Here is a 19,214-nt window from a genome sequence, read left to right as displayed (position 1 = left end):
AATGGTATATCAAAAGAGTTACACACCACACCAACTGGGATTTGTTCCAGGCATTCAAGGCTGGTTCAGCATTTGAAAATGAATTAATGTGCTTCATCATATCAACAAACTAAAAGAAAAATCACACGATCATATCAGTAGATGCAGAAAAGGTATTTGATGAGAACTACACCCATTCACCAGGAAAGCGCTCAGTAAACTAGGGATAGAAAAGAGCATTCTCAATTTGATGAAAAATTTATGCAAAAACTCTACAGAATACTTCACGCATAATGGTGAGAAAGTAGACACGTGCCCTCTAAGATTAGGAAAAAGACAAGCTGTTCCCTGTCACCACTCCTTTTCAAAACTGTAATAGAAATCCTGTCTAATGCCATAAGACAACAAAAGGAAAATAAAATGGCCACATATGGGGAGAAAAGAAATAATTATATTTACAGATGACATGATTGTCTATGTAAAAAATCCAAATGATGCGACCAAAACCTCCTAGAACTAGTAAGCAATCATAGCCAGATTGCTGGGATACAATTTAATATATAAAATTCAGTCACCTTCCTGTGAACCAGAAGTGAATAAGTAGGATCTGAAATTAAAATCAGCATCATTTACATTAGTATCCAAAAAGTGAAGTTCTGGGATAAGCATTTATTTGGCACGGTGACTAAGATGCTGCTTGAGAAGTCTGCACCCCCATATAAGAGTTCCTGGAGGCTGGCACTGTGGTACAGCGGGTTAACCTGCCGTCTGCAGGGCTGGCATCCCATATGACCCCCTGTTTGAGTCCTGGCTGCTCCACTTCCAATCCAGCTTCATGCTAATATGCCTGGGAAAGCAGTGGAAGATGCCCCAAGTGCTTGGACTCCTGCACCCGCACCCACGTGGGAGAACTGGATGAAGCTCCTGGTTCCTGGCTTCTGGCTTCAGCCTGGCCCCAGTACTGGCTATTGTGGCCATTTGGGGAGTGAAAAGATCTCTTTCTCTCTGTCCCTCTCTCTCTGTAACTCTGACTTTCAAGTAATTAAATAAGTCAGAAAGAGAGAGCGAGAGAGAGAGATAAATACACCCTGGGTTTGAGGTTTGAGTCCTGGCTCTGTTCTCAATTCTAGCTTCCTGGTTTTTGTTTGTTTGTTTGGCAGATAGACAGTGAGAGAGATAGAGAGACAGAGAGAAAGATCTTCCCACCGCTGGTTCACCCCCCAAATGGCCGCCACGGCCAACACACTGCGCCGATCCGAAGCCAGGAGCCAGGTGCCTCCCCCTGGTCTCCCATGCGGGTGCAGGGTCCCAAGCACTTGGGCCATCCTCCACTGCCCTCCCGGGCCACAGCAGAGAGCTGGACTGGAAGAGGAGCAACCGGGACTAGAACCTGGCACCCATATGTGATACTGGCTCCGCAGGCAGAGGATTAAACAAGTGAGCCACAGCGCCGGCCCCCTAGCTTCCTGTTAATGCACATCCCGGAAGGCAGCAGGTGATGGTTCAAGTAGTTGTGTTCCTGCCATCAAGTGGAAGACGTGGACTGAGTTCCCGACTTCCATCTTTGGCTTCAGCCCTGGCCAATTAGGAGCATCTGGTGAGTGACCCAGTGAATGGCAGCTGTCTGTCTGCCTCTCTCTGTCTCCGTCTCTGTCTCTCTCTGCATCTCAATAAAGTCTGTTTGTAGCTATCTATCAACAAACTGGTTCTAAAGTTTATCTGAAGAGGCAAAAGGCCAAGAACCACCACCACCACATTGAAGAACAAGGCTGGAGGACTGACCCAGGTACAGTAATCAGTACAGTGTGACATTGGCAAAAGAATCAACAAACAGAACATCAGAACAGAATACAGAGTCCAGAAATAAACCCACCTAAATATAGTCAACGTATCTTTGACAAAGGAGGAAGGCAATCAAATGGAGAAAAGAGAGTCTTTCCAGCAGATGGTGCTGGAACAACCAGGCATCCAGATAAAAACAATGAATCTGGATACAGACTCACACCCTTCACAAAAGTAACTAAAAATGGAAGAGGGACCTAAATATAAAATGTAGGAGTAAGAAATTCCGAAACAATAACATAGGAAAGATATAGCTGACCTTGCCTATGTCTATGACTTTTTAGACACAACACCAAAGGCATGATCCGTAAAAGACACAAAGGATAACTTGGACCTCATTAAAGTTAAAAACTTCTGTTTTGTGGAACACAATGTCAAGAAAATGTGAAGATGAGTCACATACTGGGTGAAAATATTTGTAAAAGATACTGCTGATAAAGGACTGTTGTTCAAAATATCCAAAGAACTCACTCTCAAAACTCTACATTAAGAAACCAACCTAGGTCGGCATTGTGGCATAGCAGGTTTAACCACTGCCTGCAATGCTGGCATCCCATATCAGCACTGGTTCTAGTCCAAGCTGCTCCACTTCTGATCCAGCTTCCTGCTAATGTACCTGGGAAAGAAGTGGAAGATGGCCCAAGTACTTAGGCCCCTGCACCTGCATGAGAGATCCAGATGCAGCTTCTGGCTCCTGGCTTCGGCCTGGCCCAGCCCTGGGTATTACAGCTATTTGGAGAGTGAACCAATGGGTGAAAGATATCTTTCTCTTTCTCTCCTTCTCTCTCTGTATTTCACATAAATAGCAGATTCTCTCTCTCTCTCTCTCTCTCTCTCTCTCTCTCTCTCTTATCCATTGGTTCACTCCCCAAATGGCTGCAATAGCTGGGACTGGGCCAGGCCAAAGCCAGGAGCCAGGAGCTTCTTTCAGGTCTCCCACGTGGGTGCAGGGGCTCAAGTACTTGGGCCATCTTCTATTGCCTTTCCAAGCGCATCAGTAGGGAGCTGGATTGGAAGTGGAGCAGCCAGGACTTGACCTAGTGCCCAAATAGGATGCCCGCACAGCAGGTAGAAGCTTAACCTTCTATGCCATAGTGCCAGCCCCAATAAATAAATCTTTTTTAAAAATAAAATTTGGCCGGTGCTGCGGCTCAATAGGCTAATCCTCCACCTTGTGGCACCAGCACACCGGGTTCTAGTCCTGGTCGGGGTGCCGGATTCTGTCCCGGTTGCCCCTCTTCCAGGCCAGCTCTCTGCTGTGGCCAGGGAGTGCAGTGGAGGATGGCCCAAGTGCTTGGGCCCTGCACCCCATTGGAGACCAGGAGAAGCACCTGGCTCTTGCCATCGGATCAGCGTGGTGCACCGGCTGCAGCGCGCCAGCCGCGGCGGCCATTGGAGGGTGAATCAACAGCAAAAGGAAGACCTTTCTCTCTGTCTCTCTCTCTCACTGTCCACTCTGCCTGTCAAAAAAATAAAATAAAATAAAATAAAATAAAATAAAATTTAAAAAATAAAAATAAATGAGCTGTAAAGTCAGGAAAAGACAGGGAAGAAATTTGAATGCAAATTACCAAGTGAAAGAAAAATGTTACATATTGAAATATTGTATGATTCCAATTATATGCTATGTGGAAGAGGCAAAGCTTTGGAGACAGTAGAAAGATAAGTGAAGTGGTTGCCAGGGGTGGGGAGGGGAAGAAAAGATAAATAGGCAGAACCCAGAAGATTTTTAAGGCAGTGAAAAATACTCTGCAGAATATGATAGTGGTGGGCATGTGTCATTATGCATTTGTCCAAACCCATAGCATGTGCAACATCAAGAGTGGACCCGTAAACTGCTGACTTTGGCTGGTAATGACGTGTCAGCATAGAGTCACCAATTTTTTTTAAATGTGAGGGATATTGATAATTGTGGAGTCTCTGCAGATGGAGATGATGGGATTGTATAAGAGGTCTGTACATTCTCTATGTTGCTGTGAATCTAAAATTGCTCCATTTATGTACATTTAAAAATAAAAAATACTTCGAGGGTATTTTATCTATAACTTTTGTATTCCAAAGGAATTTTTAAAAGATTTATATATCTACATGAGAGGCAGAGTTACAGAGAAAGAAGAGACAGACAGGGGGAGATCTTATGTCCACTGGTTCACTCCCCAGATGGCCACAACAGCTGGGCCTGGGCTAGGCCAATACCAGAAACTGAAAGTTCCAGAGTGGCAGGGTCCCAAGAACTTGGGCTGTCTGCTGTTTTCCCAGGCATATTAGCGGGGAGCTGAATGGCTATGAAGCAATCAGGACGTGAACAGGCACTCATATGGGATGCCAGCATTACAGGCAGTGGCCTAACCCACTGCACAACAACCCTGTCCCCTAAGGGGTTTTCTTAATAACAGGATGAAAAACAGTAAGTCATCCACATACTTTCTATGTGTCCTTCCTGGGATGAATAACACATTTAAAGTTGAAGAACTAGTCTTTGGCCATAAGAGAGCAAAATTATATACTGAGAAAATGTGGAATTAAATATGTAATCATTGATCAGTAAATATTAGTGAATGGATGGATGAACTGGTTCAGCTACAGTCAATAGATCTTTACCATCCCCAGGGAAATCATTAAAGGAAAACAGAGAAAGAACTAACGTTTATCCCGTATGTAATTTCACAAAGCCTTCCTCTGAACTTCGTGTAAAGGAGAGGACAAAATCATGTTTCTCAGGGACAGCTGCCTCCACCTGTCCCTAACCAAAGCTCACCTTCTTCTCAAAAGACCACACTTAGTTTCCCAAAGGGATTCACAACCTAATTTAATCCACAGAGCTGGATGGGAAGTTGTAGTCAGTAATGCACAAACTTCTGACCCATCAAATTAATAAATAACCGAAGAAAGTTGTGGATGAGCTACTAGAATAACACGGTATACTGAGAGAGAGATAATTAGTCTAATGAAGGAGGAGGAAGTGTGGGAGGAGAAAGAAGAGGCAGCACTTCAGTCACCTGCTAAAGACAGAGACCTTCATCAGGCCTGGCCAGTAACTTCCTTCTCTTTCCTCCCGAACCTACCTCTGTCCTGCTAAACCTATCCTTCAAATGCAGCTCAGGATTCCTGTAATCCTGTAATTCAGGATTGGTGAACTCACTGGCACAGAAGAACCTTGTTCTCCAGAAACTGCAAATGCTATCAAGGAGCCAATGGAACAAGAACTAGGCGAAGACAAAGGAAAATACCCACCAGTGGGGCTGGCGCCGTGGCTCACTTGGTTAATCCTTCGCCTGTGGTGCCAGCATCCCATATGGGCGCCGGGTTCTAGTCCCGGTTGCTCCTCTTCCAGTCCAGCTCTCTGCTGTGGCCCGGGAGGGCAGTGGGTGATGGCCCAAGTGCTTGGGCCCTGCACCCGCATGGGAGACCAGGAGGAAGCACCTGGCTCCTGGCTCCTGGCTTCAGATCGGCGCAGTGCCGACCGTGGCGGCCATTTGGGGGAGTGAACCAACAGAAGGAAGACCTTTCTCTCTCTCTCTCTCTCTCTCACTGTCTATAACTCTACCTGTCAAATAAATAAAACTAAAAAAAAAAAAATACCCACCAGTGTCAGTAAACCTGGATTGGAGTCATAACTCAGTCCCAGACTGGATGGGCAACCTCCTGCCTGTTACAAGTCTTTCTAATCCATGATTTCCTCAACTCATTCCTTCAACAAATATTCTCCAGGTGCTTATTGTGTCCGATGAATTGCTTAGTGGCCTCGGTGTTCAGATCTAACAATGAATAAAACAGAGTAATCTCTACTCTATTCAAGTTGATGTTCTAGTGAGAGGGACAGACAATAAATAATAAATAAGCAACATAACCTCAGATTGTGAGCAGTACTATGGAAGAAATAAAATAAATGATAGGGTGGCCTGAACATACTAGAAGGAGCCAGCCAAGGACTAATCCAGGAAAAGAGTATTACAGGCAGAAAGACCAGCAGCTGGGACCCCCATTTGGGGCTGGCTGACAAGGAAAATGGCACCAGGTATGTAGTTATATAGGTTAATGGTATCACCCTACCCAATCCACACTCCTTCTCTCTCTCACCCCCACTCCCCCCGCTCTTCTTCCATCTGAAGTATCTGAGAGTTCACAGGAACACAATTTAAAAAGCCGTTTGTGGGGCCGGCGCTGTGGCGCAGCAGCTTAAAGCCCTGGCCTGAGGCACCGGCATCCCATATGGGCACCGGTTCTGGTCCTGGCTGTTCTTCCAGTCCAGCTCTCTGCTGTGGCCTGGGATAGCAGTGGAGGATGGACCAGGTCCTTGGGCCCTGCACCCGCATGGGAGGCCTGGGGGAGGCTCCTGGCTTCAGATCGGCTCAGCTCCAGCCGTTGTGGCCATCTCGGGGGTGGGTCAGCGGATGGAGGACCTCTCTCTCTCTCTGTTTCTACCTCTTTCTGTAGCTCTGTCTTTCAAATAAATAAAATAAATCTTTTTTTTTTAAGAGCCATTTGCAGCAGGCATTTGGCCTGGTGGTTAAGATGCCCATGTTCTATATCAGGTGCCTGAGTTCCATTCCCATCTCTGATTTCTAATTCCAATTTCTTGATTATGCAGACACTGGAAGGCAGCAGTGATGGCTTAAGTAGCTGGGTTCCTGACATCCATATAGGAGACCTGGATTGAGTTTCCAGCTGCTTAGCTTCAGTCTGGCCCAGCCAGAATGGCCACTATGGGCATTCAGTGAGTGAATCAGCAGATGGAAGATCTTTCTCTCTCTCTGAAAAAGATATTTTTTTTGATGCTAAAACTTTTTAAATACATGCATAATTTTTCATAATATGTATTTTACATGAACTTTAAAAAAGCTTTATTTATTTATTTGAAATGCAGAATTATGGAGGGGGGAGATTAAAAGAAAGAGATCTTCTATCCACTGGCTTACTCCCCAAATGGCCACAACGGCCAGGGCTTGGCCAGGTAGATGCCAGGAGCCAGGAGCTCCATCTTGGTCTCCCACATGGATGCAGAGGTCTAAACACTTGGACCATCTTCTGCTGCTTTCTCAGGCATATTAGCAGGGAGCTGGAACAGAAGTGGAGCAGCCGGGACTTGAACCAGTGCTCACGTGGGATGTTAGTGTTGCAGGCGGCAGTCCAATCCATTGCACCACAGCGCCGGTCCCCCACAAACTTTCTGAAGACCCCTCCATAGTCACTGCTTTCAAATTTTTTTGCATCAAAATAAAGATATCTTTTACTTGTATTTCCACAAACTTTTTGAAGTACCCTCATACACTGGGTTCCCGCTTAATATTTTGTTTGCAGACTGGGTTCTGCAATCAAAAATTCTTAATCTCAAACATCCTTTGCTATTCTGCAATTGGCCAAGTCTCTGAGAAGTTCTCCCATATTCTGTCAGGGTTATGGAAAAGTGGCTTCTGCTCTGTGGGATCTACAGCAAGTCAGGAGGTGCAGATCCCCTTCTCGCCATCACATGCCATTCCCTTGGCCTGCTCTGGTCCATGGCACCTCTGATACCAGTCCCAGATGGGGAGGACACAGGGCTCTGCATCTGCCTGGGAGATTACCATAATTTCTTTTGCTTGTACTGTACCAGTGAGGCGCTTCCTCTCCTACACAGCAGAGCCTTGTAGCAGCCAAGGAATGGCTCCAGTTTTTCCCAACCTGTAAAATGCAAACTTGGCCAGCTGCCTCTCTTCTTAGCTCCCAAACTCATATCTTGCCTGGACTCCAGAGAAATGTCTGGCCGCACTGAAATAGGCCTCCACTGTCCTGGGGTTTTGGGAAAAGCACTGCACGGAATGTGAAATCACTCTCTGGTAACATAGAGCTCATTAGCTCTTGATGGACAAGACGAAGCAGAGGTCAGGAGGGGACTGAAACAATCCGTTTCTCACATGTTTCAAAGCAAGTGAAGAACCAGATAGGGTAACACACAGAGAAAAACAGGACAAAAATTGGAGAGATTCTGGAGAAGGGGGTGAGTAAGAAAGAGGGCAGAGCCTAGTGATCCAAATGTGAATCCTTTGTTCTCCCAGCTTCACCTCTGCTCCCGATTTCTCCTTCCCTCACTCCCAGAGAGGACTTACTTGAAGGTCGCTGAGTTCTCTTTCTGATTCCATCTGGCTGCCCTGGGTCCCTTCGCAGGCACGGAACCGGGAGCAGACTGTGTGGGCTCCTCCAGCTTCGCTCCCTGCCTGTCTGCCGCTGGCTTTGGAGGGGAGAGAGCACACAGCAGGCAGCACAGACCTGCTATTCAGCCTTGTGATGTGGGATGCCCGGCCCAGCCTCAGCCCCTGGGGGAGGTGACCACATGCACACGTGCAGGTTTGTGTGTATGTGTGTGCATATATGTGCACTTCAGGAGGTGGCCCATGGCTCCCTGCTAAGTGGCCCAATGGGTTGGTAGTGACAATCCCCCTTGAATCCTAGTGGTGCCATCTGAGGCCACGCAGCCTGCTTTGAGCTAATGGCTTTCTTACTGGCAAAGAAACACTGTGTATTTATCAAGGACATGGAACAGCAGCTTGAGGGCGTTGTCGGAGTTCATACTGGTGCAAGGGTCTCCAGTGGCCAGGGGTGAGGTGGACCCCACTTGATCTCAAGACAAAGGCTGAGAGATTTCTGTGGTTCTTTGATTTATTGCCTCTGTCCCTAGGAGTTAAAAAGAAAAAAAATAGTAGTTTACCTAATAGGCTCCTAAAACATCAGCCTTATTGTACACAGTGAGTAAACAAGATTTTTTAATAGTTAGATTGTTGGATATCCTCAACTTCTCTCTTGATTAATGAGAGAAAAGGAGAGAGAGAGACAGAGAGACAGAGAGAGAAAGAGATTGAGCAAGGAAAAGTTGTATATTTTTGAGTCTTGTTTATGCAAGTAGTTACATTTTTCCTACTTTTAAAATAAAGCTCCCAGGAGTGAGTCTTTTTTTGGAAAGTCCTTTTTCTCCTATTTACCTTAGAGCCTAAGGCTCGCCTGCCTTGTTCCTGAAGCTAGTTTTAGACACAGGCTTGTGTGTGTGGGTGGGTGCGTGGTGGAAGTGTTGTGACTATGCAGGACAAGGAAGATGTCATGGGAGCAATCGCCATTCAGAGCTTAAAGCAGCAGAGGCAGGGGTAGGGAAGAGGACTAGAATCACAAATTTACTCCCACCACATTCACACACACACACACACACACACAGAGAGGGCAAATTTCTACTCAGTGTCTTTATAAGTTGCCCTCTGTTGGACATTGGTGTGATGGAGGGTTTGGGCACGGCATGAGGATATTTTAGTCTAATCTAATTAGCAGAGTGGGATCCAATCATTTCAGTGGTGAACAGTCCAGGTGAGGACACCCAGTCCTCCAGATTCCCGCTGCTGTTGGCTAAAAAAGGACACCAGGTGTAGAAGAGGAGTGAAGGGTGATGGGCCCTGGATCTGTCCTGTGCTGTCTCCATTCTGCTGGTTCCTGCTGTGTGGCTCCTGGGCTGCTGACTGCTAGGACCTGCTCCTAGGCCTCCTGCTGGCATGGGTGGCCGACAGTTGAGGCCAGGGTAACTCAGGGTCTTTTCACTCTATGAAAAGGATCCAGCGGTCTCTTTGGTTGACTTGACTGTCCTACCTTGGCTCTTGTGGTGGTGTGGAGCGACCTGAATCCTGGCTTTGTGGTGCCAGCTCGGTGGTCCACCTCTCTGAGATGATCTCTCTGGAAACTCTCCTGTCAGAGACAGACCCTACTGATGTCCCTGATCCTCCCGGGCACAAGAGAATTAGAGAAGGTCAGGTTCCACTTCTGGCAAGCAATTTGCTTTGGTGTGATTGTCCCAGGTTGGAGAAGAGCATGGGGGTAATCTCCCAGATTTCCCAAGGGGAGTGACACATACAATGTGCTCTTTTCCCAGTTTTCCTTCAACAACTTGCAGTAATATCTATTGCCCTCATCCCCACAGTACTACTGCCATATGCTAAGCACTGTTGGAAAGCATTTTAATGCCTACTCACCTTAATTAGCTTTCATCACAGTTCTGGGGAGCAGGCGACATATGATTACCAGCGTTTTTTACAAGTGAGGAACCAGAAGCACAAAGAGGCTAGGAACCCAATTCGGGTCTCCCACATGGTGCAGAGGACCAAGTACTTGCACCATCATCTGGTACTTCCCAGGTGTACATCAGCAGGAAGCTGGATCAGAAGTAGAGCAGGGCCTTGAACCCAGGCACTCAGACATGGGATGCAGGCATCCCAAGCAGTGTCTTAACCACTGTGCACATGCTCACTCTTGCTTTCTCTTCTTGTTTTGCTACTATGACTCTTATGTGGAACTCTATAATAATAATTCAAAGGGGAAGTAAAGAAATTTAGAAAATCCTCTCTCAGGGGCCAGCACCATGGCACAGTGGGTAAAGCCGCCACCTAGCTGCTCTACTTAATCCAGTTCCCTGCTAATGGCCTGGAAAAGCAGTGAAGGGTAGCCCAAGTGCTTTGGCCCCTAAACACATGTGAGAGACCCAGGAGCTCCTGGCTCCTGGCTTCGGTCTGGCCCAGCCCTGGCTGTTGCAGCCATTTGGGGAGTGAACCAGATGATAGAAGATGTCTATCTCTGTCTCTCTCTGTCCCTCTCTCTCTAACACTCTGCCATTCAAATAGATAAATAAATATTTAAAAAAAGAAAATAATGGGGCCGGCACTGTGGCATAGTAGGTAAAGCCACTGCCTGCAGTGCTGGCATCCCATATGGACACTGGTTCGGAGTCCCGGCTGCTCCACTTCTGATCCAGCTCTCTGCTATGACCTGGGAAAGCAGTAGAAGATGGCCCAGAAGCTTGGGCCCCTGCACCCGTGTGGGAGACCCAGAAGAAGCTCCTGGCTCCTGGCTTCAGATCGGCCCAGCTCCAGCTGTTGCGGCCATCTGGGGAGTGAACTAGTGAATGGAAGACCTCTCTCTCTCTCTCTGCCTCTGCCTCTCTGTAACTCTGCCTTTCAAATAAATAAATAAATCTTTTAAAAAAAAAAAAGAAAGAAAAGAAAAGAAAACCCTCTCCCAACAAAACCTGGCTGTCAAAAAATATTGGCTTGGGCCTAGCACTGTGGTGCAGCAGGGTAAAGCCCTGGCCTGCAGTGCCAGCATCCCATATGAGCTCTGGTTGAAGTCCCGGCTGTTCCATTTCCCATCCAGCTCCCTGCTAATGCACCTAGAAAAGCAGTAGAGGATGGCCCAAATCCTTGGGCCCCTGCACCCGTGTGGGGGATACAGAAGAAGCTCTTGGCTCCAGACTTCAGATCAGCCCAGCTTCAGCTGTTGTGGCCATTTTGGGGAGTGAAACAGCAGATGGAAGAATCTCTCTCTCTCTGTTTCTCTCTGTCTCTACCTCTCTCTTCCAAATAAATGTTTTAAAAATATATATATATTTTTTTGACAGGCAGAGTGGACAGTGAGAGAGAGAGACAGAGAGAAAGGTCTTCCTTTTGCCTTTGGTTCACCCTCCAATGGCCGCCGCAGTAGGCGCACTGCGGCCGGCGCAGCGCGCTGATCCGATGGCAGGAGCCAGGTGCTTCTCCTGGTCTCCCATGGGGTGCAGGGCCCAAGGACTTGGGCCATCCTCCACTGCACTCCCTGGCCACAGCAGAGAGCTGGCCTGGAAGAGGGGCAACCGGGACAGGATCGGTGCCCCGACCGGGACTAGAACCCGGTGTGCCGGCGCCGCAAGGCGGAGGATTAGCCTAGTGAGCCACGGCGCCGGCCTTGTTTTAAAAATCTTTAAAAAAAGTATTTTCTTGGTGGAAAACCTTATTTTGGATGTTGAAGCAAAATATCAACTATTTCTTTCTCTTTGCCTTCCTGTTGTGACAATCCTATCTTTTAGATAATATGGGTACATCTGGCTGAATAGAGGGAAACCAGAACAAGAAAATGCAAAAGAGAAAGGCAGCTGAATGTATCCCCCCCCCTTAAAAAATTTCCCTATTAACAAACACATTGGTCTTAAAAGGAAACAGCTGTAATTGGTTTTGATAAGTGTTTGGGTTTAGCAAGATCTTTCTGGATCTGTGCCTTTCCCCACCTCTTAAGCATCATTTGGAAGCAAACAGAAAGCAGGATTTGGAAAGTGGTTTATCTATTCCTGCCACACTGTGACTCCCGACCAGGGGTCAGCTAACCTTTCTATAAGGGGTCAAAGGGCAAATATTTTTTTATCCGTTGCAGGTCATACGGTTTCTGTTGCAATTACTCAACCCTCCTCTCATAAAATCACCCCCAGACAATAGGTAAACACGTGAATGTGGCAGCATTCCAACAAACTCCATTTACAAAAGCAGATCGTCAGATACGGGTATTTGAAAAACAGACCAGAGTTGGCCCCACGGTTGTGGGCTACTGACCCTGTTCTGGAATTTCAGCAGAAAAAGTCATTTGAGTGTGATTTCCACTCCAGCGGTAACTGCTGAGCCCCGACTGCATGGATATCTCATTAAACACTGCGGGGCCGTAAAGCATCGGGGTACAGCTGGGGAGCACATGCACGGCGAGCGCAGCCCCAGCGAGGCGGGCACAGAGGGGGCAGGCGGTTGGTGCAGCGGCTAAGACCCTGCCTTAGACACACACAACCCCAGTCCTAGTGCCTGGTTCCTGTCCCAGCTCCTCTGCTTGCAATCCAGTTTCCTGCTGACGTACACTCGGGGAGGCAGTGGTGATGTCTCAAGTAGCTGGGTCCCTGCCACCCTGTGGGATACCTGGATTGAGTTCCTGGTTCCTGGCTTTGACCTAGCCTAAAACAGCTTGTTGATGATGTTTGGGGAGTGAACCAGAGGATGAGATCTGTCTCTCTCTGGGTCTCTCTCTCTCTGTCTTCCAAATAAATAAAAATAAATTTTAAAGTAATTTAAAAAAGTGCTCTTGACATTTGCCTGTGGCGCTGACGAGGGACCTACCTGGAGGCTGCTCAGTGTAGCTGGGGCAGTTTCTATTTCTCTTTACTGTGAGGGTGATTTTTGTGGTGTGAAGCCCAGGGGACGTTTTTAGGGGAACTGTCTCTTGGGAAGTGTATTTTTTTTTAGAACATACTTGAACTTATAGATGAGTAAACAGAGTGGCCGGAAACGATCTGAGTCCATTTTCGTGGTGGTGGTGGTGGGAGGTGACCCTGAGGCCCTAGGGCTCTCGCTGTGTAGAAGGAGCGCAGAGTGGCCGTGTCCTAACGATGCCAGCAATAAGAAGGTCCCTTAATTCTGAACAGCAGGGAAAGCCCTAGGCTGCAAGCCGGGTGACGGGTGACGTGGGCTCCTCCCAGCCGAGTCACTCTGTGTTTTTCTGCAACTCACTTAACTTCTCTGGGTCTTTTCTTTTTTAATTTCTTAATTTTAAAAATGTCTTATTTTTACTGTTATTTGTTTGGCAGACAGACAGAGAGAGATGAGTTTTGAGAAGACGCTAGAAGTGGGAGCGGAGCCTGAAGCTGAACCCCAGGTGCTCTGGTGTGGGATGAGGGCATCCCGAGAGCCGTGTATACCAGATGCCTGCCCCTTCTCTGGGTCTTGTTCTCCTCTGTGTAGAGTGAAGCTGTCCCAACAGTTGGCCGACTCCTAAGATCCAACTCTTACATCCTGCTGCTAGCGTGTGTTTGCATTGAACACTTTCTGTGTGATGGTTCAGCATCTCAGATCCCCATCTGGTTAGTTAAGGTCTAGAAATGTGGCACTATTTTTTTTTCCATTAAAACAGACCAAGAAGAGTCCAGTATTTTAAATTTAGTTTTACCAATAAAACCCTCCCTAGTGTAATGTTTACGTAATCAGAAGATTTAGGGGAGTAGTTAACCTTCTGCTGCCTCTGGTAGTGGAGACTGGGCAGGGTGGTCACACATCAAACAAGATACAGAAACGGGGATCAAGGTGAGCTTTGGAACATCCTTCACAAATTCACTCACGCTCATCTACACAGCATCTCAGTCACTTAGGCTTGTGCTGATCCAAGAATCCTGGGGCCATGACGGATGACTAAGAGAAGCTTTCTGGGGGTCTACAGAGGAAGACAGAGTGGCCAGATGATTTTTTTTAAAAAAATATTTATTTATTTATTTATTTATTTGAGAGGCACAGAGGGAGAGAGAGAGAGAGAGAGAGGTCTTCCATCCACTGGTTCACTCCCCAAATGGCTGCAATGGTTGGAACTGGGCCAGTCTGAAGCCAGGAGCCGGGAGCTTCTTTCGGGTCTCCCACATGGGTGCAGAGGCCCAAGCACTTGGGCCATCTTCTGCTGCTTTCCCAGGCCATAGCAGAAAGCTGGATCAGAAGTGGAGCAGACGGGACTTGAACCGGCACCCATATGGGATGCAGGCACTGCAGATGGTAGCTGTATCCTCTATGCCACAGCACTGGCCCCCAAATAGGTGATTAAGAATTGGAGTGGGGGACCAGGGATGCCTTAGGCCTAGGGTTAAGATGACTGGGTTTTGGCCGGTGCCGCGGCTCAATAGGCGAATCCTCCGCCTGCAGCGCCGGCACCCCAGGTTCTAGTCCAGGTCGGGGTGCCGGATTCTGTCCCAGTTGCTCCTCTTCCAGTCCAGCTCTCTGCTGTGGCCAGGGAGTGCAGTGGAGGATGGCCCAAGTCCTTAGGCCCTGCACCCGCATGGGAGACCAGGAGAAGCACCTGGCTTCTGGCTTCAGATCAGCGCGGTGCGCCAGCCACAGCAGCCATTGGAGGGTGAACCAATGGCAAAAGAAGACCTTTCTCTTTGTCTCTCTTTCTCACTGTCCATTCTGCCTGTCAAAAAAAAAAAAAAAAAAAAAAAAGACTGGGTTTCAGCTCAGAGTTCCTGGGTTCTAGTCCTGGATTTGTTCTTGATTCCATCTTCCTGCTAATGTCCACCCCAAGAGGCCGCAGGTGATGGCTCAAGTGGTCACACACATAGGAGACCTGGATTGCATTCTCAGGTCCTGGCTTTTGCCTGATCCAGCCCTGGCTGTTGCAGGTATTTGGAGAGTGCACTAGCACATGGAAGTGCTCTTTCTCTGTCTCTGCCTATCAAATAACAAGAAGTAAAGAGAACAAAAAATGTGGTAGCTGTGACTGAGGTTCTGAGTTTCAATCTCTTAGCATTATAATAAATTCTTGTTAGTGGTCACCATATTGGCCAGTGGAGCTCAGAATGTTGTTGGGCAGTGGCCATCACGGATTTGTCACTTGTATCCCAGCTGCTGACGTCTGGATAGATGTTCATCAGGCAGAAGCTAGGTTTGACATAAACAGGGCCTCAGGGCATGCAGCTCTCGTGGGAAGGCCCCTGTGAGGCCCAGGGCTGCTCTTGGTTGTGGTGAGTGAAATCCCCCTGCCTTGTTTCACATTCAGAGTAGGGAGATTTTAACTGTGACTCACTAGTCAACGAATGACGCATAAGCGAGCTCCCTGCTGTTGAAATGGAACGCTTCTCACCCTCACCTCTAATGAAGTTAGTAGAAGGCACCTACCACTCTCTTTCTTGGTGGCTTCTGGGAAGGTAGCAGCTGACCTCTTCTTAGGGATAAGAGGGAGAGAGATGAGTGGCTTCAAACCTCCTAAAGCAGAGAAGCCCTTTTCTTAAACATAAACTTAGGTGTAAGCGAATATAAAGGAGATGATGGTGAGGCTGCTTGGTCTAACCCACCTGCCCCATCCTCCATCCTCCATGTCTCAGCCTTCTCCTTGAGGTACCTCTTGGAAGTCACTAGAATTCTGGGCAAGGGCAGGGTTTCTAAGCCTCTAAGGGTCTTGGCTGTATTACGTAAACAGTTGCAAGTCATATGAAATTGTGAAGGCTTTTTCAAGTCTTGAAGTGACTCGAAAAAACAAACAAACAAACAAATAGCAGGGCCGGTGCCTATGGCACCAGCATTTCATATGGGCCCTAGTTCAAGTCCCTGCTGCTCCATTTCCAATCCAACCCCCTGCTAATGTGTCTGGAAGAGCAGCAGAGGATGACCCAGGTTCTTGAGCTTCTGCACTCACGAGGGAGAACTGGAAGAAGCTCTTAACTCCTATCTTCAGACTAGCTCAGCTCTGGCCATTGCAGCCATTTGGGGAGTGAACCAGTGGGTGGAAAATCTCTCTCTCCATCTCTCCCTCTGTCTTGGTAACTCTTACTTTAAAATAAAACAAACTTTAAAAAAAAAAAACAGCAAAAAGTTTTGAAAAGCACATTCAAGCAGTGAGTGTTTGGTCAGCAAGGAAGATGCCACTTGGGAAGCCCATAACCCGTATTGGAGTGCCTGGATTTGAGTCCTGGCTCCACTCAAGATTCCAGGTTCCTACTAATGTGTAACCCAGGAAGCAGCAAGTGATGGTTCAACTAGCCGGGTTCCTGTCCCCCAAATGGGAGACTTGGTTTCAATTTCCAGCTTCCGGGCATTTGGGAAGTAAATCAGCAGATGGAAGCCCTCTCTCTTTGCCTCTCAAATAAGCAAAGTCACAATTATGGCTATTTACCCAGAAGCAGATGGATACTGGCCCACAGGGCTTTTTGTGAATGCGTGGTCAGGGCTTGAGGACAGTGAAAGTCAGGGGGAATGGGGACAGAGGAGTAGAGTGCAAGTCAGAGCTTAGAGACTCAAAACTGTGCTCCAAGATGAGGAACCTGTCAAACGACTCAATCTTACAGCTGTAGTTTAGTGGTGAAGGTAGAATCAGAAGCTTTTTCATATTTATTTTGATTTTATTTGAAAGGCAGAGTTAGAGAGAGGGAGATATATATAGAGAAAGAGATCTTGCATTTGCTGGTTAACTTCTCAAATGACTAAACTGGTCAGGGTGTCCATCCTGGTTTCCTATGTGGGAGGCAGGGGTCTAAGTCCTTGGGCCATCTTCTGCTGTTTTTCCAGGTGCATTAGCAGGGAGCTGGATCAGAAGTAGAGCAGGGGAATAATAATTGATAGAATTAAAAACAAGAGAAAAGGCTGGCGCCGCAGCTCACTAGGCTAATCCTTCGCCTGCAGCGCCGGCACACCGGGTTCTAGTCCTGGTTGGGGCACCAGTTCTGTCCCGGTTGCTCCTCTTCCAGTCCAGCTCTCTGCTGTGGCCCAGGAAAGCAGTGGAGGATGGCCCAGGTCCTTGGGCCCTGCACCCGCATGGGAGACCAGGAGGAAGCACCTGGCTCCTGGCTTCGGATCGGCGCCGTGTGCCAGTCGTAGCTGCCATTTGGGGGGTGAACCAACAGAAGGAAGACCTTTCTCTCTGTCTCTTTCTCTCTCACTAACTCTGCCTGTCAAAAAAAAAAAAAAAAAAAGAGAGAGAGAGAGAGAGAGAGAATATGACTCAACATGGGAAGCAGGATACACAGCAGACTCATAGAATGACAAATGCCCTAAACAGCACACTGGCCTCAGAATCAGCCCTTAAGGCATTCAGATCTGGCTAAAAAGCCCATGAGAGTTTCTCAGGCATGGAAAGCTAAGACACTGTGGCAAAAATAACCTAATCTCTGTGAGATTCCTGTGGAAAGAAGGGGCCATCAAAGAAGGAGCTATCTTTCTCTGAAGGGAGGACAGAACTTCCACTTTGATTATGGCCTTGTCTAAATAAGGTCGGAGTTTGTGAACTCAAGAGGCTTCCATAGCCTTGGCAGCTCATGTCAAGAGCCTCGGGTGATTACTGACGTCATAAATAAGAGTGTCAATTGTTAAATCAACAACAGAAGTCACTGTGCACTTGCTCCCCATGTAGGATCTCTGTCCTTAATGTGTTGTTCTATGAGAATTAACAGTAAAACTGGTCTTCAAACAGTACTTTATACTTTGTGCCTGTGTGGGTGCAAACTGTTGAAATCTTTACTTAGTATAGAGTTGATCTTCTGTATACAAAGATAATTAAAAATGAATCTTAATGAAGAACGGGATGGGAAAGGGAGTCGGAGGTGGGGTAGTTTGCGGATGGGAGGGTGGTTAAGGGGGACGAACTGCTATAATCCAAAAGTTGTTCTTTTGAAATTTATATTTATTAAATAAAAATTTTATTTATTTATTTGTTTGTTTATTTTTTTTTTTGGACAGGCAGAGTTAGACAGTGAGAGAGAGAGAGAGAGAGAGAGAGAAAGGTCTTCCTTCCATTGGTTCACCCCCCAAGTGGCCGCTACGGCCGGCGCGTTGCAGCCAGCACGCTGCGCTGATCCGAAGCCAGGTGCTTCCTCCTGGTCTCCCGTGTAGGTGCAGGGCCCAAGGACCTGGGCCATCCTCCACTGTACTCCCGGGACACAGCAGAGAGCTGGACTGGAAGAGGAGCAACTGGGACAGAATCCGGCGCCCCAACCAGGACTAGAACCTGGGGTGCCGGCACCGCAGGCGGAGGATTAGCCTAGTGGGCCGGCACTGTGGTGCAGTGGGTTAATGCCCTGGTCTGAAGCACCAGCATTCCATATGGGCACTAGTTCGAAACCCGGCTGCTCCACTCCTGATCCAGCTCTCTGCTATGGACTGGGAAAGCAGTAGAAGATGGCCCAAGTCCTTGAGCCCCTGCATCTGCGTGAGACTCAGAAGAATCTCCTGGCTCCTGGCTTCCGATGGGCACAGCTCCAGCCATTGTGGCCAATTGGAGAGTGAACCATCGGATGGAAGGCGCCCCCCCACTTCTCTCCTCTCTTTGTGTAACTCTGACTTTCAAATAAATAAATAAATCTTTAATAAATAAATAAATTTTAAAAAAAGAAGTAGAGCAGGGGGCCGATGCTATGGTGTCGAAGGTAATGCTGCCGCCTGCAGTGCTGGCATCCCATACAGGCGCCAGTTCGAGTCCTGGCTGCTCTACTTCCAATCCAGCTCTCAGCTATGGCCTGGGAAAGCAGTAGAGGGTGGCCAAGTCCTTGAGCCCCTGCACCCATGTGGGAGACCCGGAAGAAGCGCCTAGCTCCTGGTTTCAGTTCCGTGCAACTCTGGCCATTGCGGCCATCTGGGGAGTGAACCAGTGGATGGAATACCACTTTTTCTGTCTCTCTTTGCATCTGCCTTTCTGTAACTCTGCCTTTCAAATAAATAAATACATCTTAAAAAAAAAAAAAAAAAAAGAGGGGCCGGTGCAATTGCGTCACAGGTTAATGCTCTGGCGTGCAGTATCGGCATCCTATAATGGGTGCTGGTTCGAGACCTGGCTGCTTCACTTCCAATCCAGCTCTCTGCTATGCACTGGGAAAGCAGTAGAAGATGGCCCAAGTCCTTGGGTCTCTGCACCCACGTGGGAGACGTGGAAGAATCTCCTAGCTTCTGGCTTTGGATTGGTGCAGCTCCAGCCATTGCGGCCAATTGGAGAGTGAACCATTGGATGAAAGACCTCTCTCTCTCTTTCTCTCTCTCCTCTCTCTCTCTCTGCCTCTCCTCTCTATGTAACTCTGACTTTCAAATAAATAAATAAATTTTATAAAAAAAAAAAAAAGAAAAAGAAAAGACAAGAAG

At 47.6% G+C, this 19,214-nt stretch overlaps 1 protein-coding gene across 2 annotated transcripts in view; it reads right to left on the bottom strand.

Moving 5' to 3' along the window:
* The window catches only part of NINJ2 (ninjurin 2), a 177,932-nt gene that overhangs the window by 91,586 nt on the left and 67,132 nt on the right, over window positions 1-19,214 (bottom strand). Inside the window, exon 2 of one of the 2 annotated variants that reach the window (XM_062194629.1) lies at window positions 7,908-8,472. The exons of the other annotated variant lie outside the window; for it this stretch is intronic. Coding sequence (XP_062050613.1) covers window positions 7,908-7,940 — 33 coding nt within the window. The 5' untranslated portion in view covers window positions 7,941-8,472. The remainder of the gene's footprint in view (window positions 1-7,907; window positions 8,473-19,214) is intronic. 2 annotated transcript variants of the gene reach the window in all.

The sequence above is a fragment of the Lepus europaeus genome, chromosome 6 (genome assembly GCF_033115175.1).
Source record: "Lepus europaeus isolate LE1 chromosome 6, mLepTim1.pri, whole genome shotgun sequence".
NCBI lineage: Eukaryota > Metazoa > Chordata > Mammalia > Lagomorpha > Leporidae > Lepus > Lepus europaeus.
Note: the sequence above shows the minus strand (reverse complement) of the source record. Positions and strands in the feature narration are given on the sequence as shown.